This window comes from Falco punctatus (assembly GCF_963210335.1).
Source record: "Falco punctatus genome assembly, chromosome: 15".
Taxonomy (NCBI): Eukaryota; Metazoa; Chordata; class Aves; order Falconiformes; family Falconidae; genus Falco; species Falco punctatus.
Window position 1 is genome coordinate 9,015,374 of NC_137595.1, and position 22,092 is coordinate 9,037,465.

The 22,092-nt window shown below is 40.5% G+C and overlaps 1 protein-coding gene across 2 annotated transcripts; it reads right to left on the reverse strand.

The window, feature by feature from the left end:
- Nucleotides 1-340: 340 nt before the first annotated feature.
- HPRT1 (hypoxanthine phosphoribosyltransferase 1) lies at nucleotides 341-22,023 on the reverse strand. 2 transcript variants are annotated; one of them, XM_080366167.1, is made up of 9 exons: nucleotides 21,677-22,023; nucleotides 19,533-19,639; nucleotides 17,851-18,034; nucleotides 12,244-12,309; nucleotides 11,258-11,275; nucleotides 8,853-8,935; nucleotides 6,510-6,556; nucleotides 4,211-4,287; nucleotides 341-3,606 (listed from the first exon to the last, which is right to left on the reverse strand). In XM_080366167.1, the coding sequence occupies exons 1-9, from the start codon at nucleotides 21,701-21,703 to the stop codon at nucleotides 3,559-3,561; spliced, it is 657 nt and encodes a 218-aa protein (XP_080222293.1). In that variant the 5' UTR covers nucleotides 21,704-22,023; the 3' UTR covers nucleotides 341-3,558. The 2 variants fall into 2 exon arrangements, with proteins under 2 accessions (XP_080222293.1, XP_080222294.1); XM_080366168.1 differs by lacking the exon at nucleotides 19,533-19,639 and having other exon boundaries at nucleotides 21,677-21,964.
- Nucleotides 22,024-22,092: the final 69 nt, after the last annotated feature.

A 22,092-nucleotide genomic window follows, 5' to 3' on the forward strand; every position in this document is an offset into this window, starting at 1 on the left:
TGACCACGACCTTACCGTGTACTGGCATCTTAACCCAGCTGGGAAGGAATTTCCCCATCGGAACAGTCATCGAACTACACCTGCTTGTGAAATTAAGTCCTTAAACACTACAAAAAGAAAAGAAAAAAAAAAGACCACCGTCATGTCTCATTTGCTTATAAAGGTGCATGCATACAGTTGAGATCTGATCTTGCAAGGTGCAACCTGGGTGGGAATTAAAAGCAGCCAGACACGGCAGACAGTCCTTTAATGAATTGTAACCAGCTCCCTCTAAGTAGCGTCAGATCCTCGCTGCCGGATTAGTGCATGCTTGACAGGATTTTCAGAGCGTAACAGACAATGAAACACAACCAACATTTAATCAGTCAGGATATACAATTACAAGGCAACTTAAAGATCCTCCTTTTGCCTCAGTTTTCAAAACCGGGATTCACACACCACCCGCCCCCCCCCCAAGTGAGCAGCCAGCTCAGGTCACAGAGAGACTTCCCACCACATCTCCCAGCTCGCTCTGGAGCACTTTAGATTCTGATCAGCGTGAATTTAAAACATGAAGAATAAACACTCCAACCCAGAGCTACATATTTGCGGCACCAGCCAGGCAGCGCCAGTGGCATGCGGCAGGCGAGAATTATCACAATGTACAGAAATGCCAGATGTCACAGGGTGAGACAGTATAGCAAAGCCTATAAATATTCAAAATTATTTTTCCAGCATACATTTGTGATTCATAAAATGTGGAACCATAATGAATTTCAAATGCCACATAAACGTTCAAATACAAGATTTTCTCTGTGCTTTCATAATGCTTTAACAATATACATCTGGGTTGCATAAAGTTGGCATTTAACTTGCAAAGGTGTGACTAAAACCCCAGTCTTTTAACCGAAATTACTGAATTAAAAGTAACAACTGCATTTTCAACTTTTTTCAAGTAAGAATTTATCTTCCTGTAGCGCCAGCACAGGTGCTGTAAAAGGCTGCAATATGTTAGAACTGTTGTCGCCTGTGTGTAACTTTTCCTCCGAACAATTTTCATAGAAAGTAACAAAAGCTTTTGAACGAGGAGTCCCTCTGGGGCGACACGCTTCACCTGACAAGCGCCTGTGTGAAGGCAGGGGCAGGGGAGTTCCCCAGCGTTGGAAATGTGGAAATCGACTTTTTCCGTGGGACACGGGTGAGGTTTGTTGGGAGGCGGACCTGGGCTCCTGCAGCATCACTCCTGAGGTCAGTGTAGCTCAGGAGTATCTTCCCCGGCCTCTTCTGTGATTCCACCATGTGCACACCTCCACGCAGTTCCTACCCCTGACCCCACAGACCAGTCATTTCCCCACTCCAGCTGTGTGGAATACAGTATTTGTATATGGAATACATACAAGCTAAAGCACTTGTTATGATGACTCAACCTCTCCTCCCTTTCCCAAATCACAGCATCTGAATAACCATCCTGACCAAGATAAGAAAACATTTCAGGATAGACTAATTTAAGAGTTTAATCCTAAAAGATATCAACTATCACCAATCCTCACTGTTTTCATGTGGAAATGGGTACTTTTCAGTGACCTCTCTAGTGTAATCTCTAGATGCCATGAATTTATTTTAAAACACATTGTGAAGTAGGACCTAGTAAGAAGGTTGAAGAAAACGCTACTTTTTAAGATTAGAACTTAAGTTCAACCAGAACTAATGAAAACTTCAGCAGATGTAGTAATTCTCGAGTGGGTTTATACGTTTCTATGTTGCTTTTGTGTTTCCTCTTCTTAGAGATGCATCATACGTTTTTGCAACAAGTCAATCCCAGGGACAGTACAGGTTCTTGGAAAGGCATAAACACAAACAGCATTATAAATACCAACAGTCTTTGTAGTGCATTTAGGTAAAATAAGCTCTTTGGAACATTGTAACATCGCAAAAGTATAGTATAATCACAACCAGTGTTCTGATATTTGTTAATGAGAATTTTGATTTACAAATAGATCTCCTACAAATAGATTGTGGTCATTTGATCTAAATTACAATGGGTGAGTTATTCATATTGTAGGTCTGCGACTAACTACTACAGCTGTAACTGAGCGCACCATGGACGGACAACATGCAGTACTTTGAAAAGCACAGAAACATGGCTCAAACTTCAAAACCACAGAAAAAAAATCTTTCAAAACAGGCTGGTAAAAACTTCATTACGTATTAAGCACTGAGCAGTGTTAAATCTGAGCGTACAGTGGAAGAATCCATGCACAGAAGTACAAGAACCCTGTGAGACAAGAGACCACAAAGCACAGCACAAGGACAAGGTGTGAGACTGGCTGCCACGTTTTGAATTAAACTCAACACGAACAGAGGTGTTAATGAAATGAAGCCAAACAATTACTTACAAAACGGTTGTAGGTGGGGATTTTTCCATGTGTATGTCTTTAATAAACATACAGTCTCCACACTTTTTGCCAAAACAGAACAGAGGACAGTGCTTACAGCATTTTCTCTGAAATCTAGTTTGGTTATGGAATACGGAAGTGTTTCAGTATTTTCCCTCAGCACTTTATCATCTCTCTTATAGACAGGATAATGTTAACCAAAAGCTCTACAAAGATAACAAATGTAGAGTCTGCCTTCACTGTTCAGAAACACTTCTGAAAAATATTACTGAGAAGAAAATGTCAAGAGCACTTTAATATACAGAATGAGTGGCATAGATATATGGGGCTTATTTTAAAGAGACAGCCTTTATTTAAAGTACTTTGTTTTGTAGATCTTATAAAGTAAACATTACAATACTTTTTCACAAATATATTAAAATTGTTTAAATTTAAAAGGCAATTCCACTGACTGATGGGAGATTTTTAAAGAAAAAAAAAAAAAAACTAACAGAAACAGGCAGCTCAACTAAAACTAGGTTTAAACATTCTGTTTTGTCATTCCATCTCCTTTAAATAAAAATAACAAAAAAAAAAAAGAGAGAGAGAGAGAGAGATTTTTCACCCAGACTTCCTTTACAGCAATAAGGCAACTCCAGGAGATTTGAATGAGCTCATTGGAGATTACAGATACTGTAACTGGCTGCTCCCCATGCTTTATAACACCCAAAGGTGCAACTATCCATTAATCACAATCACATTTGTGCATTAAAATATAAAACTTAAATTACAGATTTTAAAAATATTACTAATAGACTTCCCTATCATAAAATGTTTGACATTTACAGTACTTGAACTATTTCAGTTCTGGGTTGATGAGGTTTAAGCAATTTACCACTGCAAGAGTTAGACTCCAAAGCTCACAAACAGCACAACCCAACCAGGGGCAGCAATAGTCGGTAGAGTCATAGTGCAAATCAAAATAAGGAGTGCAGAATTGCACTAGTTGTTTACATTTCTAAAATATAAATGAACAAGACGAGCTCTTATATTGTACATGCAATAAATTATAGTAAGCATATGACAATGAGCCTGGGGCATTCTACAATTTTAGCTGGTGTACCAGAGTTGAAGCCTGTGAAAGATAGGACTCAGTAAACAAAACATTTCAAAGCTCTGTTGTCATAGCACTTGAACTATGCTTTTATGCTTTGTACTTCTGCTTCCCTGTCTCGCTGATCACACAGATATGCTGAAACAAAATAAAATAAAAAGATCCTGTTAGAAAGAGACCAGTGTTTTACATCCGTATTCAATAATGTGTTTCTGACAAAAATAAAAGCGTACCATACACATTTCAGTATGAAAATCTTGTGATACTGTTTATGCAGAATAATTTAAGCCTTTTCTTGTCTAAAAATCCCAGCATTGCCTTCTTTCTCCTCCCCATGTCTGCTGGCGAGACCCAGATGAAGAATTAATGACTTAGGATAAAAAGCAACCCCCTCTTAACTTCCAAGGTGTCTCTTCTCTAACTCTTCCATCACTAAGGAAATGCACTTATTTGTTGCAGACATCTGGTAAGGCAAGAGACTTCACACAAGCTTTACGTTATTTCACAGTTGACAGGAGATGTGTAGCCTCCATTCTGCATGCAGCAAAATAAAGTTTCATAAAAGCTCCAAAACACTGTCCTGCTGCTCTAGGGTTTGTTCTCATCGTTGCACCACCAACGGAACAGATTTGCACACGAGGTATGATTTACAGAGGAGGAGGGAGAGTGATGTGAGGAGACTTCCCTTCCTTCCTCCTCCCTAGTTTTAAATGGACAAAAACATACGGGAAAAATTACTTACGTTCAAATCTCTAAAGTATTCATTGTAATCTAGGGCGTATCCCACAACAAATTTGTCTGGCACTTCAAATCCAACAACTGAAAAAGACCGTTAAGTCACCAGTATGTTAGAGAAGAACTTCCTAGAGCTCACTAGACTTTTTTTATACAGACAATCTGGAATTTTACAGATATGTGACCATCCTAACTCATTTTATTTCTTTCACTCGGGCATGCTCAGATTAAGTTCAAGCTATTTTAAAATTTTAACTTACTTTCTTGATTTCATTTATCAACTAAAGCAAAATTAAATGGCTGTATTTATTGGTTCCCACGCAGCAGCATGGTGCTAGCATGCACTATGCAAGAAATGAATGGAAGCACTTAAATCTACAGACAGGGTATTATTATCAGAATGTAGAATTCCTTGAAAATGTCCTGCAACTTCGCAAATACATACAAAAGGAGCCAATTCCCGGACTTCCTAGATGCTTGACATGCTAGTACAGAAGCCATGGAACTGGTGAGCACAGCACGAGTCACCCCCTGACCCAGCATCACTTAAAAGGCAGCACTCCTGGGAGCTGGACCTGCGCCTCGGGCTGCAGAAAGGGTACCCGAAGGCATCATGAGGAGGCAGGTTCAGTCATCAGCTCCTCAAAGCTATGGATGTGAAAGTCCAACCGGACTTTCTGTGAAGGGCTGGGAAAGTACAGAATAACGTGAACGTCAGAACCAGTTATTGCAGGAAAACCCATCCTTTGCCTTTGAGTAACTGCCCAGATGGACTCCATTCGTGCGACTTGCAGGCAATGGCCTGGTATACAGGAACATGCTACGGTTGCTAGAGCACATCTTAGACGCTGATTCCACGGTATAGAGAATGGTGAAGAGCAAAGAGCGCTCTGTTCTTTATGGAGTCACTTGCAGGTTTCAGTAACAGGTGGGTGGGTGGTTTTTTGTGTTTGGTTGTGGGTTTTTTTCCTCCCAGAAAAGCTGCCTAAGACGAGGACATCAGCTATTCCATAGATTATCTGAACAGCTCTAGCAGGACAGTTCGTGGGTGGTCAGGCAGTATCAGCCCAACCTGTCCACACACACTATAAAATGACCAAAAAATATTACATATATAAAATATAAAATTTCCAAATGGCTTTCTCCCCTCATGCTATAATCAAAGACACCTGAGCACAGGAAATCTGTGCAGTTTTTCCTCTCCCTGGCTATAACGAGGGTCTGTAAGGAAAACAGGGAGATAAACTGTACCACTCAAACAAAAGGCTGTGCGTGCTTTTGGAAAAATTAAAGTGATGTCTAGCATCTACCTGGCCTCGCAATACAGGGACAAAATGGAGGCCCAGCCACTACTGCCTTGTTGTCTCTTCCTTCAGAGCTCACGTGTCCTGCACTGAACAGGTTGCCTCTGTGGACAGATGGCAAAACAAGTCATCTGCTGCAAGATGCTCAAAAGGCAGACCATTAGCCCAGCTAAGCCTATAATAAGATCTCGGGAATGAGGAGCATCCTTGACTGAGGGGGAACACCTCAATTAAGCTTTAAGGCATTGAAAAACTTCATTCCAGACTACTGTACAACCTTGAAAAGGAGGAAGAAGAGGATGCGATTCTGCTGCTAAATTCACTCCACTTCCATAGTGAAAGTACATGGCTTAGATTAACAGGAATTCAGCCTCTGGAACAGGGTTAAAACACACAGCCCTTCCCAAGGCAGGAGAAGCCGTCACTTTGGTCCAACTGCCTGCTGTGGATGCTATTATTTTCTTTATGGTCTTCGGACAGACAGGAGAAGACAAGAAGGGAGTAATTCAGATGCCTAGACATAACCAACTTTGTGCCAATTTAGGCTTCTTATCACTGTAAACTTTTATCAGACCTGCTACCCCGTGCCGTCCTCCAATATTCCTGGGGACATCCAAACAGGAGGTGGCTAGGTTTAGGCACCCAAATCACTCTCAAAAGTGTCAAAGGTGAATCCAGCAGATTCTGCTACCCAAAGCATTTGACTACATGCAGCTGGGAAAATTTGCACATGAAAAGGGTGTAACCTGGACCAAAATATCAAAGTTTGCTTTTCTTATAGTAAAATGTTACAGGAAGTTAAGAAGAAAAAGCATCAGACCAAATCCAGATTAACTCTGTCAAAATACATTCCAAATACTTAAATTCCCTAAGTAAGAGCAAAATCTATCAATTTTTCATTAGTGAAAACTTGTTTGGAACATCCCTGGACTCTGACCAAAGGGTACACAATACACTGACATACTTTTAAAAATTAATAATGTTTGTCAAAATGTTACTTACAGTCAGGCCGATATCCCACACTTCGAGGAGTTCTTTTTACCAACAAACTGTCAAATAAAACCAATGTAAAACTGAAACATGGAAAAGCACTGGGTGCAAATATATGAGACTGTTTCAATGACAGACAAGATGAATTTGGCCTAAGTGTGTGTAACAAAGCATAACTACGCATATTTTAAACTATTATTTTATTTGCAGGTACAGCTCATCATAATGACAAAATCAACACTTCCTAGACCCACGAATAGCTCACAGCCTAAAGGATAATTAACAGGTTATGGCAAGGAAGAGGATAGGAGATACTGACCTGGATGGTTTTTCATTGTGAAGAGTGACTTAATGGGGTTTTATGTGTGTTAAGAACTTCAGACACAATTTTGCCTATATGTAAAGTGGCAACAACTTGGGATCTGGACAGACCAACTGAGCTCTTTTCAAAAGCATCAGTATGAAACAAAAGTTCAGCTGCTTAAATGAAACCTTAATTGTACTTGCCCAACATGCCCTCAACTGTTTCTCACTGGCAGTACTACTTATCCCATAAAGAAAATCTAAGCGGTTCTGATGATCAGGTGATACAAACCAGCTCCACTTTTCCAGAACTAATAGTCAGAGGTGTAAAAAAAATCGTGGAGACACAGAGTTGAGGGTACTGCAGCAGAGAAAAATGCCCTGCTAGTTTAGTTTGATTTGCTCATTTTTCACTTGAGCACTTCTACCTCTTAGAAGTCAACCCCACAGGCCTGATGTGTCTGTCTTTGAGATACAGAGACTTTGGGAGGAAAAGCAAGCGTGGTCAATGGCCGAGTGGAATGACAGAGGTCAGCATAACTCTGTGCATTAAGCACAGATCTTCCCTGCTGGATCACTCCTGAAGGTAGGACTTCTTCATTTGTCAGAGTCACAGTTTCAATTTTAGACAGTCTCTTGAAACTTCTAGTTGTGAGACTTAATCTTTGAAAATTGGTGTAGGATTTGATCAAAGACACCCCAAAGTCATATTAGCATTAACTCACACCTCCCTGCTACAACTGCTTAATTAAAAAAACCCAAAAATAATAATAAAAAAAAAAAAAAAGAGATGAGAGTCAAGTGAAGTAACTAAGAACATCACCCTGAAGAGTATCTGGAATGATCGTGTTTACCTGCTCAGGTCTTTGGCAGACCCACATTATTGCAACAGGTTCAAACAATAGGAAACTGGACTTTGCTCATACTCTATTGTACCTGTGATATTCACTGCAGTGTTAGGACACTTTTCAGCAAAAAGTATTTAAAAAGACTTAATCTGGCCAGGGAGAAATCCTCAGGAACCTCACCTTCAGCAGGTCACCTCCAGATTATCAGCAAGAAAAGCTGTTCTCATATGTCTAACAACTGCTCTGACATTGTTATGGCAACACAACTGATCAGATATTACATACAGCTCTGCTTTATTTCTAATCCCCAACAATCATTATGCTTTTATTGTAAAATACACCGCCACAGCATAGCAGTGCAAAAGATGTAATTTAAAAAGAAGTAGGAAGAATGCTCATGTTGGTTAATAATATAGTATTATTCTCAACCTTTCTTGTTGCTTGTAATTATAAAATGTTTTGAAACTAATTGATTAAAGATGTAACTAAGTAGAAAAGCCTGGAAGAGCATATGGCTGGGTGACTCTCACAGAATGACCTCTAAAGCTTAGCTGCACTATGCACACTACACAAACAGTAATGCTGGTGTGCAAACCAATTTAATTCTACAATTAAAGAAGGCAGACTAAAAAAAGGTCTCCATTGCACAGGTATATTGCACAGCACTGCGGTACACTGAAATTGTAGATAGCGCAAGCACAAATGAACATGTTTGGATAGATACTACATATATGTGACTGATTGTTTTTATCCCCTTCTCTAGTAAAAGTCTGCATTTATGAACTAAATTTGTGTTGAAAATACGTCTACCAACTTGAAAGGATTTTTTTTTTTAAAGTCCAAAAGATTTAATTTCTTCTAAATCTAACTTGGATTCCACAAACCTTACCGTAACATGATAAAGCAAGACATGTACCTGGCATGCACAAACTATCCCCTTCTGAAGCACTGAAATGCTTCCAGCAATAAGACTGGAAATAGTGTTTTCGCCAGCCTTAACGAATACATGTTCTCATAAGAAGGAAAAGTGCTTTTCGAGTTTAAACAAATCCTAAACTCCAACAAATCACATCATATAGGACTCCCGCAGAAATGTTTCCTCCTGTTGCTCTTCCATGGAAATGTATTTACTTTTTTTTTTTTTTTTAACACTGTGTGTCCTTCTTAAGGTGAAATACAGCACAAATAATCATTAAAAATATACCTGGCTACTTTCACCATCTTTGGATTGTATTGCTTAAGTAGAGACAGCAACGTTTTCATTGTTTTACCAGTATCAATTATATCCTGAAAATAAAAAACTCATGTAAGAAAGAGTATTAAACATGACAGAGTAACATTTTCAAGTTTCTACCACAGAAATTGCTCATCCACAATAGCATGAAAATATGCCAAAATACTGTTCGAAATCAAGGACAGGTAAGATGTAACATCATATTGTGCTTATACAACTGTGCTCCGTAAAGTGATAACACAAATTAACAACAGTTCTCAATTGTTCTGGACAACTATGACTTTGAAAGTTACTGAACTATGACCTTCTTGGCTCCTTTTGTAGATTTTATGGCTTGCTCCTTGTAGCTATTAGACAAACAATGTTTCATTTGAATATGATAAAATTAGTATTAGTCTTCCCATTCAGCTCAGAGACAGATGCATGCAACAGCAAGAAAACTAACAAGGGAAAACAGGCAGAACAACCCATTACTGCAATTAAAGAAAAAGGAGCGTAATTTACATTACAGTTCCAAGAAACATCCAAAGAAACTGCACTGGGAATATCAGGATGCAGTTCTAAAGTCTATACTCCAACACAGTAAAATTAATTTTGACACATCATTTTAATCCCATCCACTGCACATATAAGCAGAAAAAAAGAAGAATATATGGCTTACAACTGAAGTAACAGAAATGGACTCCTCAATTGCACTGCAATAATCACACAGCCTTTAGAGGGACAGTCCTTACCCTAGTCTGAAATCAAATCTATTTGAAGTGAAGGAGGTAACACAGAAGCAGCAATGTCCTGTTTTCAGCTTATTTTCCCATGACTCCCAATTAAAATAAAAATCAAACAAAAAACTCAACAGAGCACCCGTCAGCAATACCACCTTTAACAATTAATGCTTTTAATCATGGTTATAAACTCAAGGAAAGTTAAAGACATACAGATATCCAGATAAAAATAAAAGTTGGTGAATAAACAGAAGTAGCTACTTCCACGCTCTAAAATAAAAACAGAACCTATTACTGATTTTGTATTGTGTGATTATCTGTTTATTGGAGGCGAATCTCCATTTTGTACAGATCTTTTTGCACATTAAAGGGATGCAGTATAGAAAAGCCTGGTGCTCTGGTGCACAAGATACTAAGCCTACAATAAATGTGCATTTTTATTGTTTGACAGTTAAAACACACCAAACACAGGTGATTGGTAAAAGGATTCATGTTTGACAGTGTATAAGACAAATCACTGGAAGATGATTCACCGAACAAATGAGAAACTAACCTAGTTAGCTGTCTGGGACATTAAAGACATACATTCATCTGAAATGGAGCAGATACATAATTAAACACATCTGCCTATCTGAAGCAAAATATACTTCAAAGGACACCACTGGTCACACAGATGACTGCTGTATACATACTATTTTGGTAGGAGTTTTGGAACTGAATGTGCTTCCTGTGGAATAATATAACCTTCTCAAATCAAAAAAAATATCCAAAACCAACCATACATAAAAAACACATTTTATGAGGGGAAACATCCTTCCCTTCAGCTGCTGAATCAGTTGCCCTGGCTGGTTTTTTTACTTATAAACAAGCCACTTCCATTATTTGGAGCCTTAAGACATTATTAGATTGCACGTCTATTCTTCCTGTCTGCTGCTGCTACTTCCCCATCCTGAAATTGGCAATCTTACTCAAGAACATCCATTGTTAAAGCGATACTCATGTACTCGCGGAACATAAGCAACACTGTCCACCGAGAAAGCGGTATGAAACTTTCAAGAATTAACCAACAGTACCTACTAGGAAATCAAACTGAGGTATATCGTACCTGGTATCATGCAAAGAACTATGACAAGACAGAGGAATGGGAATCTAGCAGTTGTTAAAACACTCATTAAGAATTAGCGTATTCTATGTCACTATTCTTTAAAGAAAATTACACACGGGGACACTGGGCTTAGATCTGTTTTTCATATATTTTAGAATATTCCTACTAAGAACCTCTTTCTACCCCTGCAGTTTAATTTTCTACCTTGCTGTTATAAACCCAAAACAATAATATGCTTAATACCACTTTGTTCAGGCTACTTAAAAAAAAAAAGTCATTTTAGAATTGACAGAATTCCAGCAAACTGAAAGCAAATGCAAACAATTTTATATGGATATTTTCCTTGTTAAATTTAGCAGCTGAATGCAATTTGAGAATTTAAACCACAGATCATTTCTAAATCAGAGCCCACTTGTAAAATTCAAGCCTGAAATCAGAAGCTGGAAGCCTTGAAACCAGAAACTGTAGGTTTTCTGGCTTAAGAACAACTTCTATTAGAACTCTTACCAGTCAAACATTAGAACTTCAAGGTGAAACATAATACTTACTTCTACAATCAAAACGTTCTGGTGGGAAGAAAAGAAGAAAAAGAAAAATTTCCATTAATATCTAGACAATATGCCATTTCTTATATATGTTAATCTCTATAATTTACTAATTTTTGTTGCAGTTAAGTATTTGTACCATTTATGGTACATGTAAACATACCATGTAACAGTGAATTCTAGTAAACATTTCTGAAGCTCTAATTACAATTAGGTGGCAATGAGATTCTCCTCAACTGCTCATGCTGTGTACAAAGGGGTCTTTATTTGGACTTTGAGAATCCTAGATGGATGCAAAACAGAGGTAAACAGTCTACACAATTTGTATTCTTCTGAAACAAGGAGTATCATACTATAGAGACACAAAATTGTGTCATACCTACATACTTCATATTGAACTGAGACATATGTGCCTTAAAGATCACATATTTGTAAGGAGAAGGGGAAAGTAACATGTTCTGACAGAGCAGGAGGCATTGATGCTTTAGTCCTGGAAATCAAGCTCAATGATCTCCACAGAGTCACTGGAGAAAAGCAGATTCCCAATTCACATTCTGCATTTCCTTCTCATTGCTGCCTGGAACAGCAACCTCCGTTCCTAACCTGGGCTGCACATCAGACGTCTCGGCAGTACGAAATCCCTTTACTACTTCAGCAAAACAATACAGCCAATAAATAACGCTGCTGTCTTTTAAAGGTAGTCTGTAGACTACCCACACAAGATTATTCTTCTCAGGCACTGAAGAAAAAAAATTCTCCTAAATCTTTGCTGATACTGAAGACAGTGAAGACGATTTTAAGTTCAGACTAAACTGATGGCTTTGGTGGGGCTTCTCCACAATCCTAGTATACAGTGCTGAATACTTAAATGAAACTCTTCTGTGTTTTTTCTTTTTTAACTTCATAAGCTTCACACACTAAAAGAGTAGCCTTAAAACCATGCAGGTATGTGGGTTCTTTAGTGGTTTTAAACATACCAAGAGCCATACCTTTCCAGTCAAGGTTGAGAGGTCATCCCCACCAATGACTTTGATATCTCCAGTTGACTGATCATTCTAAGAAAGAGGAAAGTGAGCGTTAGCATTACCAGAATTAAAATAGTTTTTTCTTCCAGTAAATATCAAAACTACAAAGTACATATCCAGTGAATGTTAATGTCTTCAGAAACACAGCACCAACAGCATCTCTTTATTAACTAAGAAATTATAAGTGATCAAATTCAAAGACAGTATTCCTTTAATCTGAAATACTGATATTTGACAACAGATCTGCATAAATGCAGGCACCATCTCTCATCTGTGACCATTACATAAACATATGTATCTAAAAAGATGATTTGCTATGCATTCCCTACAGACAGGGAAATAAGACCCGCACAAAAAGAACTTTGTTTTCAAAGCTGCATGCTGCTATATAGCTGGTAATCTACGTTTTAAACTTTAATGTTTGAAGCCTTAATATAAAATAAAATAAATAAAATAGAAAGCCTTACTCTTTGAATAAGAGCAAACAATCATAACAAAGTAATAAGAATAACCAGCAAACAAGGCACAAATTAGTTTTTAGAAATATAAACCACAAAAATAGCCAGAAAAGCTTATGTTTGCCTAGTTTACAAAAATATTGGTAACAAACCAAATTACTTCTTACAGTTAATTGAACAGCAACATCGGAACACCATCACTACAGCACAGCATTTTGCTTCAGTAAAACTAAACTTTGATAAAAATGTAATTAACTGCTTATATAAGAAAGTTAAAAACAGTTGCTAGGGGTGTTTCACAGATCTTTGCAGTTTACTTCAAGTCATTCAACTGACTTTAAACCTTGACAGTGTCTCACAGTTCATGTTAGATGTGACATGCTTATTATTGTACTACTTACACATAGCCACATTATCCTACAATTTCATCATTTCAGTCAAAGGTTACTATTGCTTATCAAACTTTATTCTCGTAACTCCTTACCACATATCTTCCTTTTAGAAAAATGGTATTGTTTTGCTGCCGCAGCTTGAAGCCCAAGCATGCACACAACTCTGCAGACATGCAGCAAAACAGCAGTTCCTTCCCAAACCCCAGAAATTACAGATGCAATACAGAGGGGACCACAGGGGAACAGCGACAGCCACACACAGCTTCCTGTTTTTACAGTCACATGAAGACAGATACTCATGCTATATGAACTGTAGGCAAAACTTAGAAATGTTATCCCAATAGAGGGGAAACAAATTATTGGGAGAGGTACACACCGAGTACACAGGAAGTAAACGCTGGGCTGATACTAAAGAGAAAATGTATTAAAATCCTTTGGACAGTGGTGTTGGCGATCTAGGATAAAGAAGTGCTGACAGCTCTAGGCACATAAAAGCAGATGATAAGACTAACAAATACTTTCCTTTTAAGATTACAATGACGCAACATAAAAAAAAGCCAAAACTTATTAGAAAAAGTATCTTTTCAGTTCTACCCCAGCTGCTTTAAAGAAAGCATTAGTTCAGCGTAATTTCGGAGTGGTATAACTTGAAGTCCCATGTTTCATTACTATACGGAACATTCATTTTTGATAAACAGCCAACTGTTTCAGTGCTTCCGTAACAGTGCAAACAATAACTAAACCAAACAGCATCGATGTCACTGTGTTGAAAAAGTCCAAAACCAAAGATGTCCAAAACGATTGCTGCTTGACCCCGTAGATATACACACTGCTGCTGAATGCCTGTGATACTGGCTAGATCAAGCACTAGAATTGATTCATTTAAGCACTGCATTCATAAAGCTAAAGGAAATTTCCTGCATTCGCTCTACCTTAAAAACTATCTTAAAGGACAGCTTCTTTAAGCTTCTCCTTGCTTATGTTACAGGATTCTCTCTTCATCTATTCCTACACTAACAGGGATTTCATCCTACTTCCATGGAATAATGTAAAAAAACATCATTCCTTACAAATCAATGATGGAGAAGTTGTTTCAGGTATTTGTTCTGTTAAAATTACATGCATAGATGACAGATTCTTACTCCTCAGTCTATGCGTAAGATCAGGTTCCTGATGATGTTTGGCTAGAAAGCAACACACTATAGTCAAACAAGAGCATCACAAAACTGTAGGTTACTGTAAACCTTTGGATTACACATATTGAAGTGTGATGATCAGCAGCAGAGAAAAAACAACCTAACCTACAGAAACTCTCCTTGTCCTTCTCACCAAAACCCACACAAATTGCTACACTGTTTAACACAAAACATAAATCTTCATTGGCATATAAACCTGCATTCCTATGCAGGTGCTGAGTTGCTGAGCAATTAAAGGATAAAAAAGTTAAAGAATTTCTGACACTGGCTGTAACCAGAATTCCATTGGAAAGAACTTTGTCTAATAATTAAGCAATGTTTTAATGATCTTCAGGAGCATTATTTCTGATTTCAGTACTGGTAAGACTTGGTAGTTTAACACAGAAGAGTTTTACTGTTTAGATCTGTTTTAACTGCTTCCCCATTCTTGGAAAACAAGAATGCTTTACAAAATCTTAACTCTTGACTCAAGTGACTCCAAGATCACCTTTTAAAAAGGCATTTTAAGTTCCTTCCAGTATTTGCTATAAGGCTTGGTTAACAGAGACCTTTCAGAGTACTGCCGTACCAGCCTAACCAGACTTTACCATGTACCCCACTGAAAATCCCTATTTTCCCAAGCGACAGTGCACCACATCCATTGCCTTTTGGCTGCCCTTCATGACTACATAAGCAACGTCTGCTCATTTCCAAGTTTCGATGCAGGAGACTGGTGAAAAGCCATTCTTCTTGTAGCACAAGCAAAATAAACTGTTTGTCAAGAATATTGAGACCTGGGTCTGTTCACAAACACTATCTTTTCATTTCTTACCAGCTTGCCAGATCATTAAAATTCATCTGTAAGGACTCGGAAAGCTGGAGTTCCAAACAAAGTTTAATCGCAGCTTGATCATGTCAGTATTCTTTGAGAATTATTTTTGGGTGCAGAACACCATGAACTTCGCATTGCAACACAAAAAAAACCACATCCAACCATACGCTTGTAAATATTAAATGATTGGTTTGAAACAAGAATAGAATCTCAATTATATCAATTTCAGATCCATTACACAAGTTCAGCTGCTTTGTTTATGGGACCAGGGTATTTTTAACATCTTTTATCCAGTCTGTAAAGGCAGGCAGCATGATCTAGTAATTGCATCCAAAGACGGTGATAAGAGAGCTAGCTCCACTTTCAACTGTCCGTTACAGTTTGTGATGGGTTTCACATCACTAAAAGCAGATCTTTCCACCTAGTAAAGCACGGATAAAAACCACAGAGCAGATTTAGCATTCTGACAACTATTAGTGATGGAAGACCTAGTCAATCTGTTACATACATGTTCATGTTAGGACAATCTTATCCAGTCTATCAAGTTAAGGAATCTGAAGGACATAAATCTGGATATTAGTAAACCCCTAAGAGAGTCCACAGAAATGGAATGCTCATAAACACTGTAGTGGAGGCATCAGGTAACAGGAGCTCCTCACTCATCTAGAACAAGAAAACATTCTTTTATAGAATTGGCTGACAAAACCAAAAACCCCAAAGTCAAGACCTCAAGGAAAACATTCTGCTTAGACAGTTTTCTGTCTAAATTTCTGCACTTTTCATCTACTCTTCTTTTACTACAAAACCAGGTGTTTAATTTCCATAAAAACTATTTTCCTGCTCACCCTCCTAATAACATCAAGGCATTGTAGTTCTGGGGAGTAATAAACAAAAGCAGCCGTAGTAAAGAAATGAACCAAAGCATGCCTAACACACCAGTGAAGAAAACATGCATACAAGAAGGCAGCCTTGCATTTTAACAGTTTTTTTCAGGTGTTTCAAACCATTTTTCCAATAGCTTTTTCCAAGTCACTCAGAAGGTGGAGAGAGTAAAAAGGTGTAGTCTTTATATTGCTTTTTGAAACAAGCCAAGTACGTTATTGGAAGTGTTCCTTGAAGAAAGCAGCAGATAGACAATTTCCTCACCAAAAAAAAGGTGGGAGTCATCATTTTCTATTTTTAACATATTATACTCTAATAGAGGCATTCAGCTTTCTGTTGTGGCTTTTACAGGCAGAATATGGGCATGTGGTGGCTTAGTGGTTAAGTAGAAACATGGCAGGAGCCTGAATCTTTTGGGGAGAGCAGAAGGAAAGGGTGTCAAACAGCCCTCACCCACTGATTTAAATACAGTGCACAAGCACAGGGAGTCCCTTGTGAGATACAACCAAAGGCTGGCATGAACCTTTCCATCCAGCCTTGCCCTCTCGTTAAAGAGCATGGCTAATGCCTTGCATTCAGCAAATGTGAATGTGGTCTCCAGGTAACCCCTGGACAGCCAGCCACGCGTATGCCTCGGGCAGGCAGGGCTGCTCGTCTTGCAAATGGACTTGACCAAAGCCCTGTGCAGTTCTGGGCTTGGCCATGAAATATTAACGGATCACTCAACAGCGATCGTGAATTTATGAAGTTCTTTGATTCTTTGGCAGTCCAAACTATGTCTGCAAATAACTCCACCTCTAGTTTCACAGCTTAATGAAATTAAGGGCGAGGATGAGTTTCCAATTTAGTAATCTCTGTTTTTTTCTACTGGAACAGGCACTCGTCTACAACTACTAGATGCAGCCTATACTGCTGGTTTGAATGTAAAGATGCTGAGAAAGAACTAACAGCATAACCTTACAAAATAATTTATTCAAACACTCTAAACTGAAACCAAAAGATGTAATTATTTCCATGCTACAGATGGTCTTATCGAACAAATCATAAATACCATCCTGAAAACACGAGACTAGGCTGTCAGTAAATCAGGAAGCATACAGGACTAACACACATCTGCTTCTTCCTTTGACCCGCACAACATAACCTCATGTTTCCTTCTATAAAACTTACATGTTGCCTCATGTTACAGAATGTTCAATTTCCCTATAAAGTTAAATCCTTGTGTTCAGAATGAAAATAAATTATTTTCCAAAAATGTAAACCCAAGGCAACCTAAGCTCAGGCTTGAAAAGGTAGTGCCACATTCAACAGCCACTAATCACAAATGTAGGTTTATGAATCTAGTATTTCTTCAAGGCCAAATACAACTAGTTTTGTTCATATAGTTTGGTTAAGCCAAACAAAAGATGAGCTAATTTTTGCAGCTTTCAAGTCTTCCTGTCCAATGAATGATGTCTAAGCCACATAAAAATTTGTAAAATTGAAGTTTTATAACCACAGTTGTAGGAATATCCTCAGTATTATTCTAGAGCCACAGCTTTAGAGTTGTAGTAGTGGGCAGAGAGGAAATTGTTTAACAAGTAAAGGACATGGAAAGGGTCTCTCTGCTCTGCACAAGGATTTTACTGTTCAGTGGAGATATCAAGGTCTAAAGAAAACAGGTTATATAATATAAAGTAGAGAAAAGTAAATTAACTTGTGACTCTTAATTCCCTTAACTATTTGTTTAATATTAGTACATTCTGACAGTAACAATATTAAACCACCTCTGTTAATAATTCGAAGTTAGTAAAATTTATTAAAAAATTGCAGGGTACTGCAGAGATACTTACACAATAACTCTTCAACCTAATGAAGTCGACAGTCATGGGGATTGATTTGTCACTGTTTCTGTTCAGTGCTTTGATGTAGTCTAATAAATCAGCAAAAAATTTATAGCCACCCTTGAGTACACAGAGTGCTACAATGTGGTGTCCTCCCATGCCCTTCATAATTTCACGTGCCAGTCTCTCCGTCCTGTACAAAACCAAGAAAGAGTTAGCTGTCATATCACATTTCACTTGCTTACTATAGCAGCAGCATTCTATACTGCTAACAGTAGCAAACACATGCATCAAACTTGGAAACACACTTTGCTCAGAAATATTTGCCTACTACTTGTCGCTTTTACACATTATTGGTCAACAAAGTTTTGCTTTTCAAGGTTAATCTAACAGGAGCACTGCCAAACGCCTTTGTTTTCATACATCACACTCAGCCAAAGCAAATCTGAACACTCTGAAGCTGTTTCACTGCCAGATACACGACATGAAGGTGCGTTTTCTCCTTTGAAAAGACAGGCTCAGCTTCCATGCACAGAGCGATGTAAGCTAACGCAACCAACAACACAGTAGCCCTTCCTGAGGAGCAAAAAAAAAAATCTCAAATTGTAAACTGAAGAGTTTATGTTTAAACTAGCCAAGCTAGAATGCCAGAAATTTGTCCTAACTGCAAAATACAATACCAACAAAGAAGAGCAACAGAACACTGTGCCTTTTTTCTGCAATCATTGTTTCTAAATTTATCTTGCAATTCATTTTAGAAAGCATGGTATGTATTTATTGTGTGCCAGCTGACAGCAGGTTTCTCAGAGAAAGCCTACTATTACAAACTTTACGTCAATTACTTAACGACATGTGCTTTGTCCAATTTTTTTCCTCTATATGGACCTTCAGTGCAAAGTTTTTACAATATTAAAAAAACCCCACATTTTATATGAATGTTTATTATATCTAATCAAACAGGACCACACAAAATCCAGATGCATTCCTATTCACAAGATCTCCAGGAAGTTCCACCCAGCACCACTCTTAAATGGTTGTGCGTCTCCAACAACCAAATTTGTTGTTCATTCTCTTAAAGGGAATTAGCAACTTTCAAACACAAAGTAAACCAAAAATGCCTCATAGACTTATGCACCCATTTCTGACCAAATGAGATAAAACTTCCACAGCACATCACAGATTTCAGCAACCACAGAAGTGACAGATTGGTACTTGCAGAAGATAATGTCTTTCCCAGAAGGTAAGAGAAAGTTGGATATGACTTCTCTATCATACGAACATGAGAAAAGATATGATGATGTGATTAATAATTTACTTGTATTAATACTCTAAGGACATTCAAGAGACTACAATTGTTTTCAGACTGAACTGGCACAACAAGTAACATCTTCTCATTAGGTTTTAAGAAGGTAAAACATCAAAGAAACTCTGGAAAGAAAGTCATAGATGGCTACATACCATAAAATTTCACTCAAAAATCATGACAAATTTCCAAACAATAGCGTAACTGCAAATGTAAAAACTCTTAGAAGCCAAACAAGAAAGAGTTAATTAGCACTTTTACTTCTTAGCCTCTGATTAAATGTAATCTATTTAGACAATCACCAGGTGGCAAAACTATCACTGGAAGATTGTTTATTCCAGCGTCATGGAATCAGCTGGAGCAGTGTACTGTCTGAAGTCAAACAAACCTGTCCATGATGAGCCCATGAGGAATATAGACTTTTTCCAAATCATCTGCATAATGTTTAGGTATGCAGAACAAGTCCAGGTCGTAACCTTGTTCATCATCGCCAATCTGAAAAGGAAACAAGGTGAGATTTCTACAAAGCCTTATAGAAAGTCTGTGGTGAGAAACTGCACGTCCTTTGCTTCATTCAGTAAATTATCAAACCCATTATGCTCATCAGGATCACCTTATTTTCCCTCCCTATATATAAAAACATTACTCACGCTGAACACAGCATAAAATGTAATTTGACAGAACCTACAGTTCTCAAGACTTGCTTGATATACCACGAGCTGCTCTTGCAATACAATGTGGAGAAGAAATTAAGTCCTAACAACATTCTCCTACATCAGAGAGCAGGAAAACGAAGCTATGACACATCAGTGTATCTCTATATTCCATTAAAAAAAATAATTAAGGTGCTTTTTAACACCTTTGATTTTCCTACTGTAATGCAAAACCTGCATCTGCAATTAAGCAAGCAGAGTTTTGACACAGACATCTTCCAAATCTCCACAACACCAAATCACAACAAAACACACGAGCCAGCGTTCAGGACAAGACAAGACAGCTACACGAGCACGACAAGTTAGGCTGCTGTGAAGCCAGGCTTCTCAGCACCCTCTGCAAACCGTGGGTGTTCAAGATCCCTCAGAATATGAAAACAAAAGCCCTAATTCAGCAACCTGTTCCACACGGGCAAACTCCCTGTATGAAACAGCCTGTAATATCAGCAAGGGTATGTTAATTAGGACAAGGGATTAACATACGTTTATAATTACACCAAACATTGCTGAGGTTCAGGGCATATTGTCACAACAGCATCAAGGACAACCTTCCCCTGAACCTTAACCCTGCTGCAGCTTGAAAATGACAATCTGCGTTTTGTAATTACTTCAATCCCCGGTTATGCAGCTGAAGGCTATTACATGCAAAATGAAATTAAGTCATTCAGAGGGAAAACCGAAGCTTGCTATTGACAGTTCACCAGGGCGGGCATTTTAAGCGCCCATTCTGACTACCGCTGCCCTTGCAGGGCACAAGCTCATTTCGGTGCCCAAGGAAGCACTTACTTGGCCTGTGCTCAGCCAACAGTTTACACGGGGTGTCTTTTTTTGGTGTGCAAACCCTAATGAGTATTTCCCGTGGGAATTTCATGAGTATTTCACCCTCCCATCCACCACAGCCCCTCAGAGGGTCCCACGCAGGCTGGTGTTTGAAGGAATAAGACACGTCCCTTCCCAAAACACACGGTATTTTCCTGTGGTTCAGACCCATCCCTGTACCTAGCGTGTCTCTTGAACCTTCCTTTCCGCATCTGGTAGGGAACTCCTACAGATTTTATCAGGTTTTTTACTGACTGCAAGGATTTACAGGCACAACCCCGCGGCCGGCGCAGCCCTCAGCCGTGAGACACCACATGCCTCGCATGAGCACCCGGCGCTAGCTTTGAAGGGGGGAAGGGGGGGGGGAATGAAGTCTGTAAGAGCCTTAGCAGATACGGCGATGATGCAAAAATACGCCCCGACTGCTCTTCCTCCACAAACGCCTCCTAACCGCACGCTGCGGCGGCTGGGGCTGCCCGGGAGCCGGTGCCTCCCCAGCTCGCCGCGGAGAGCAACAGGAATAGGAAGTTGAGCGGCGCGGGGCTGCGAGCGGTGGGAAGTTGTTTCACCTTCATCCCTGAGGCGGCAGCCCCGCCGCTCCCCGCCTTCAACCGCCCCAGCCTCCCGCCGTGGCCGCCGGCCCAGCCCCGCAATGCCCGGCGGCCGAGGGCGCGCAGCCGCCCCGCCGGCGCCCGGGGAAGGGAGAGCGGCGCGGCCGGGGCCGGGGGCGGCGCGGCGGGGAGCCCCGGGCCCGGCGCCGGGAGGCCGGGGCTCCCCTCAAGGTGACTCCGCGGGGCGGCGGCTCCCGCCGCCGAGGGACGCGCCCCGCCGCCCGCCCCGCTCCCTCACGGATCACCGGATTTGGGGCGGGGGGCAGCGGGAGGGACCCCCTTCCCCTCAGCAAAGCGGGAGACACCCCCTCGGGCAGCCCCCGGCCCGGCGGCGGCGGGCAGGCTTCCCCGCGGGGGGAGGCCGCGGCGGCGCCGGGGGCCGCACTCACCACGATGCAGGGGCTGGGGGTCGCCATGGAGCGGGGCGGCCCGCCGGCGGCGGCTGCGGGCGGCGAGGAGGAGCGGCGGCGGCGGCGGGCGGCGAGCAGCGAGGAGGCGCCGCGCCCCGCAGCGGCCCCGGCGCCGCCTCCGCGCTCCCCGCCCTCAACATGGCCGCGCCGGGGCCGCCGCCCTCTCCGGCAGCTCGCGGCCTGCAGCGGCCCCGGCCCGGCGCGGCGGCGGGGGAGCGCGGCCCGGGCGGCCCCGCCAGCAGCCGCCCCCCCGGAGGCGCGGAGAGCCGCCCGCAGCCCCCGCGGCGCCGCTGCCCCTCCGTGCGGGGCGGGTCCCCTCTCCTGGCCGGGCCGCCCCTCGGCGCGGCTGTCCCCAGCCCCGCAGCGGGGCAGGTGCCCCCGGGCTGCCCCCCCCC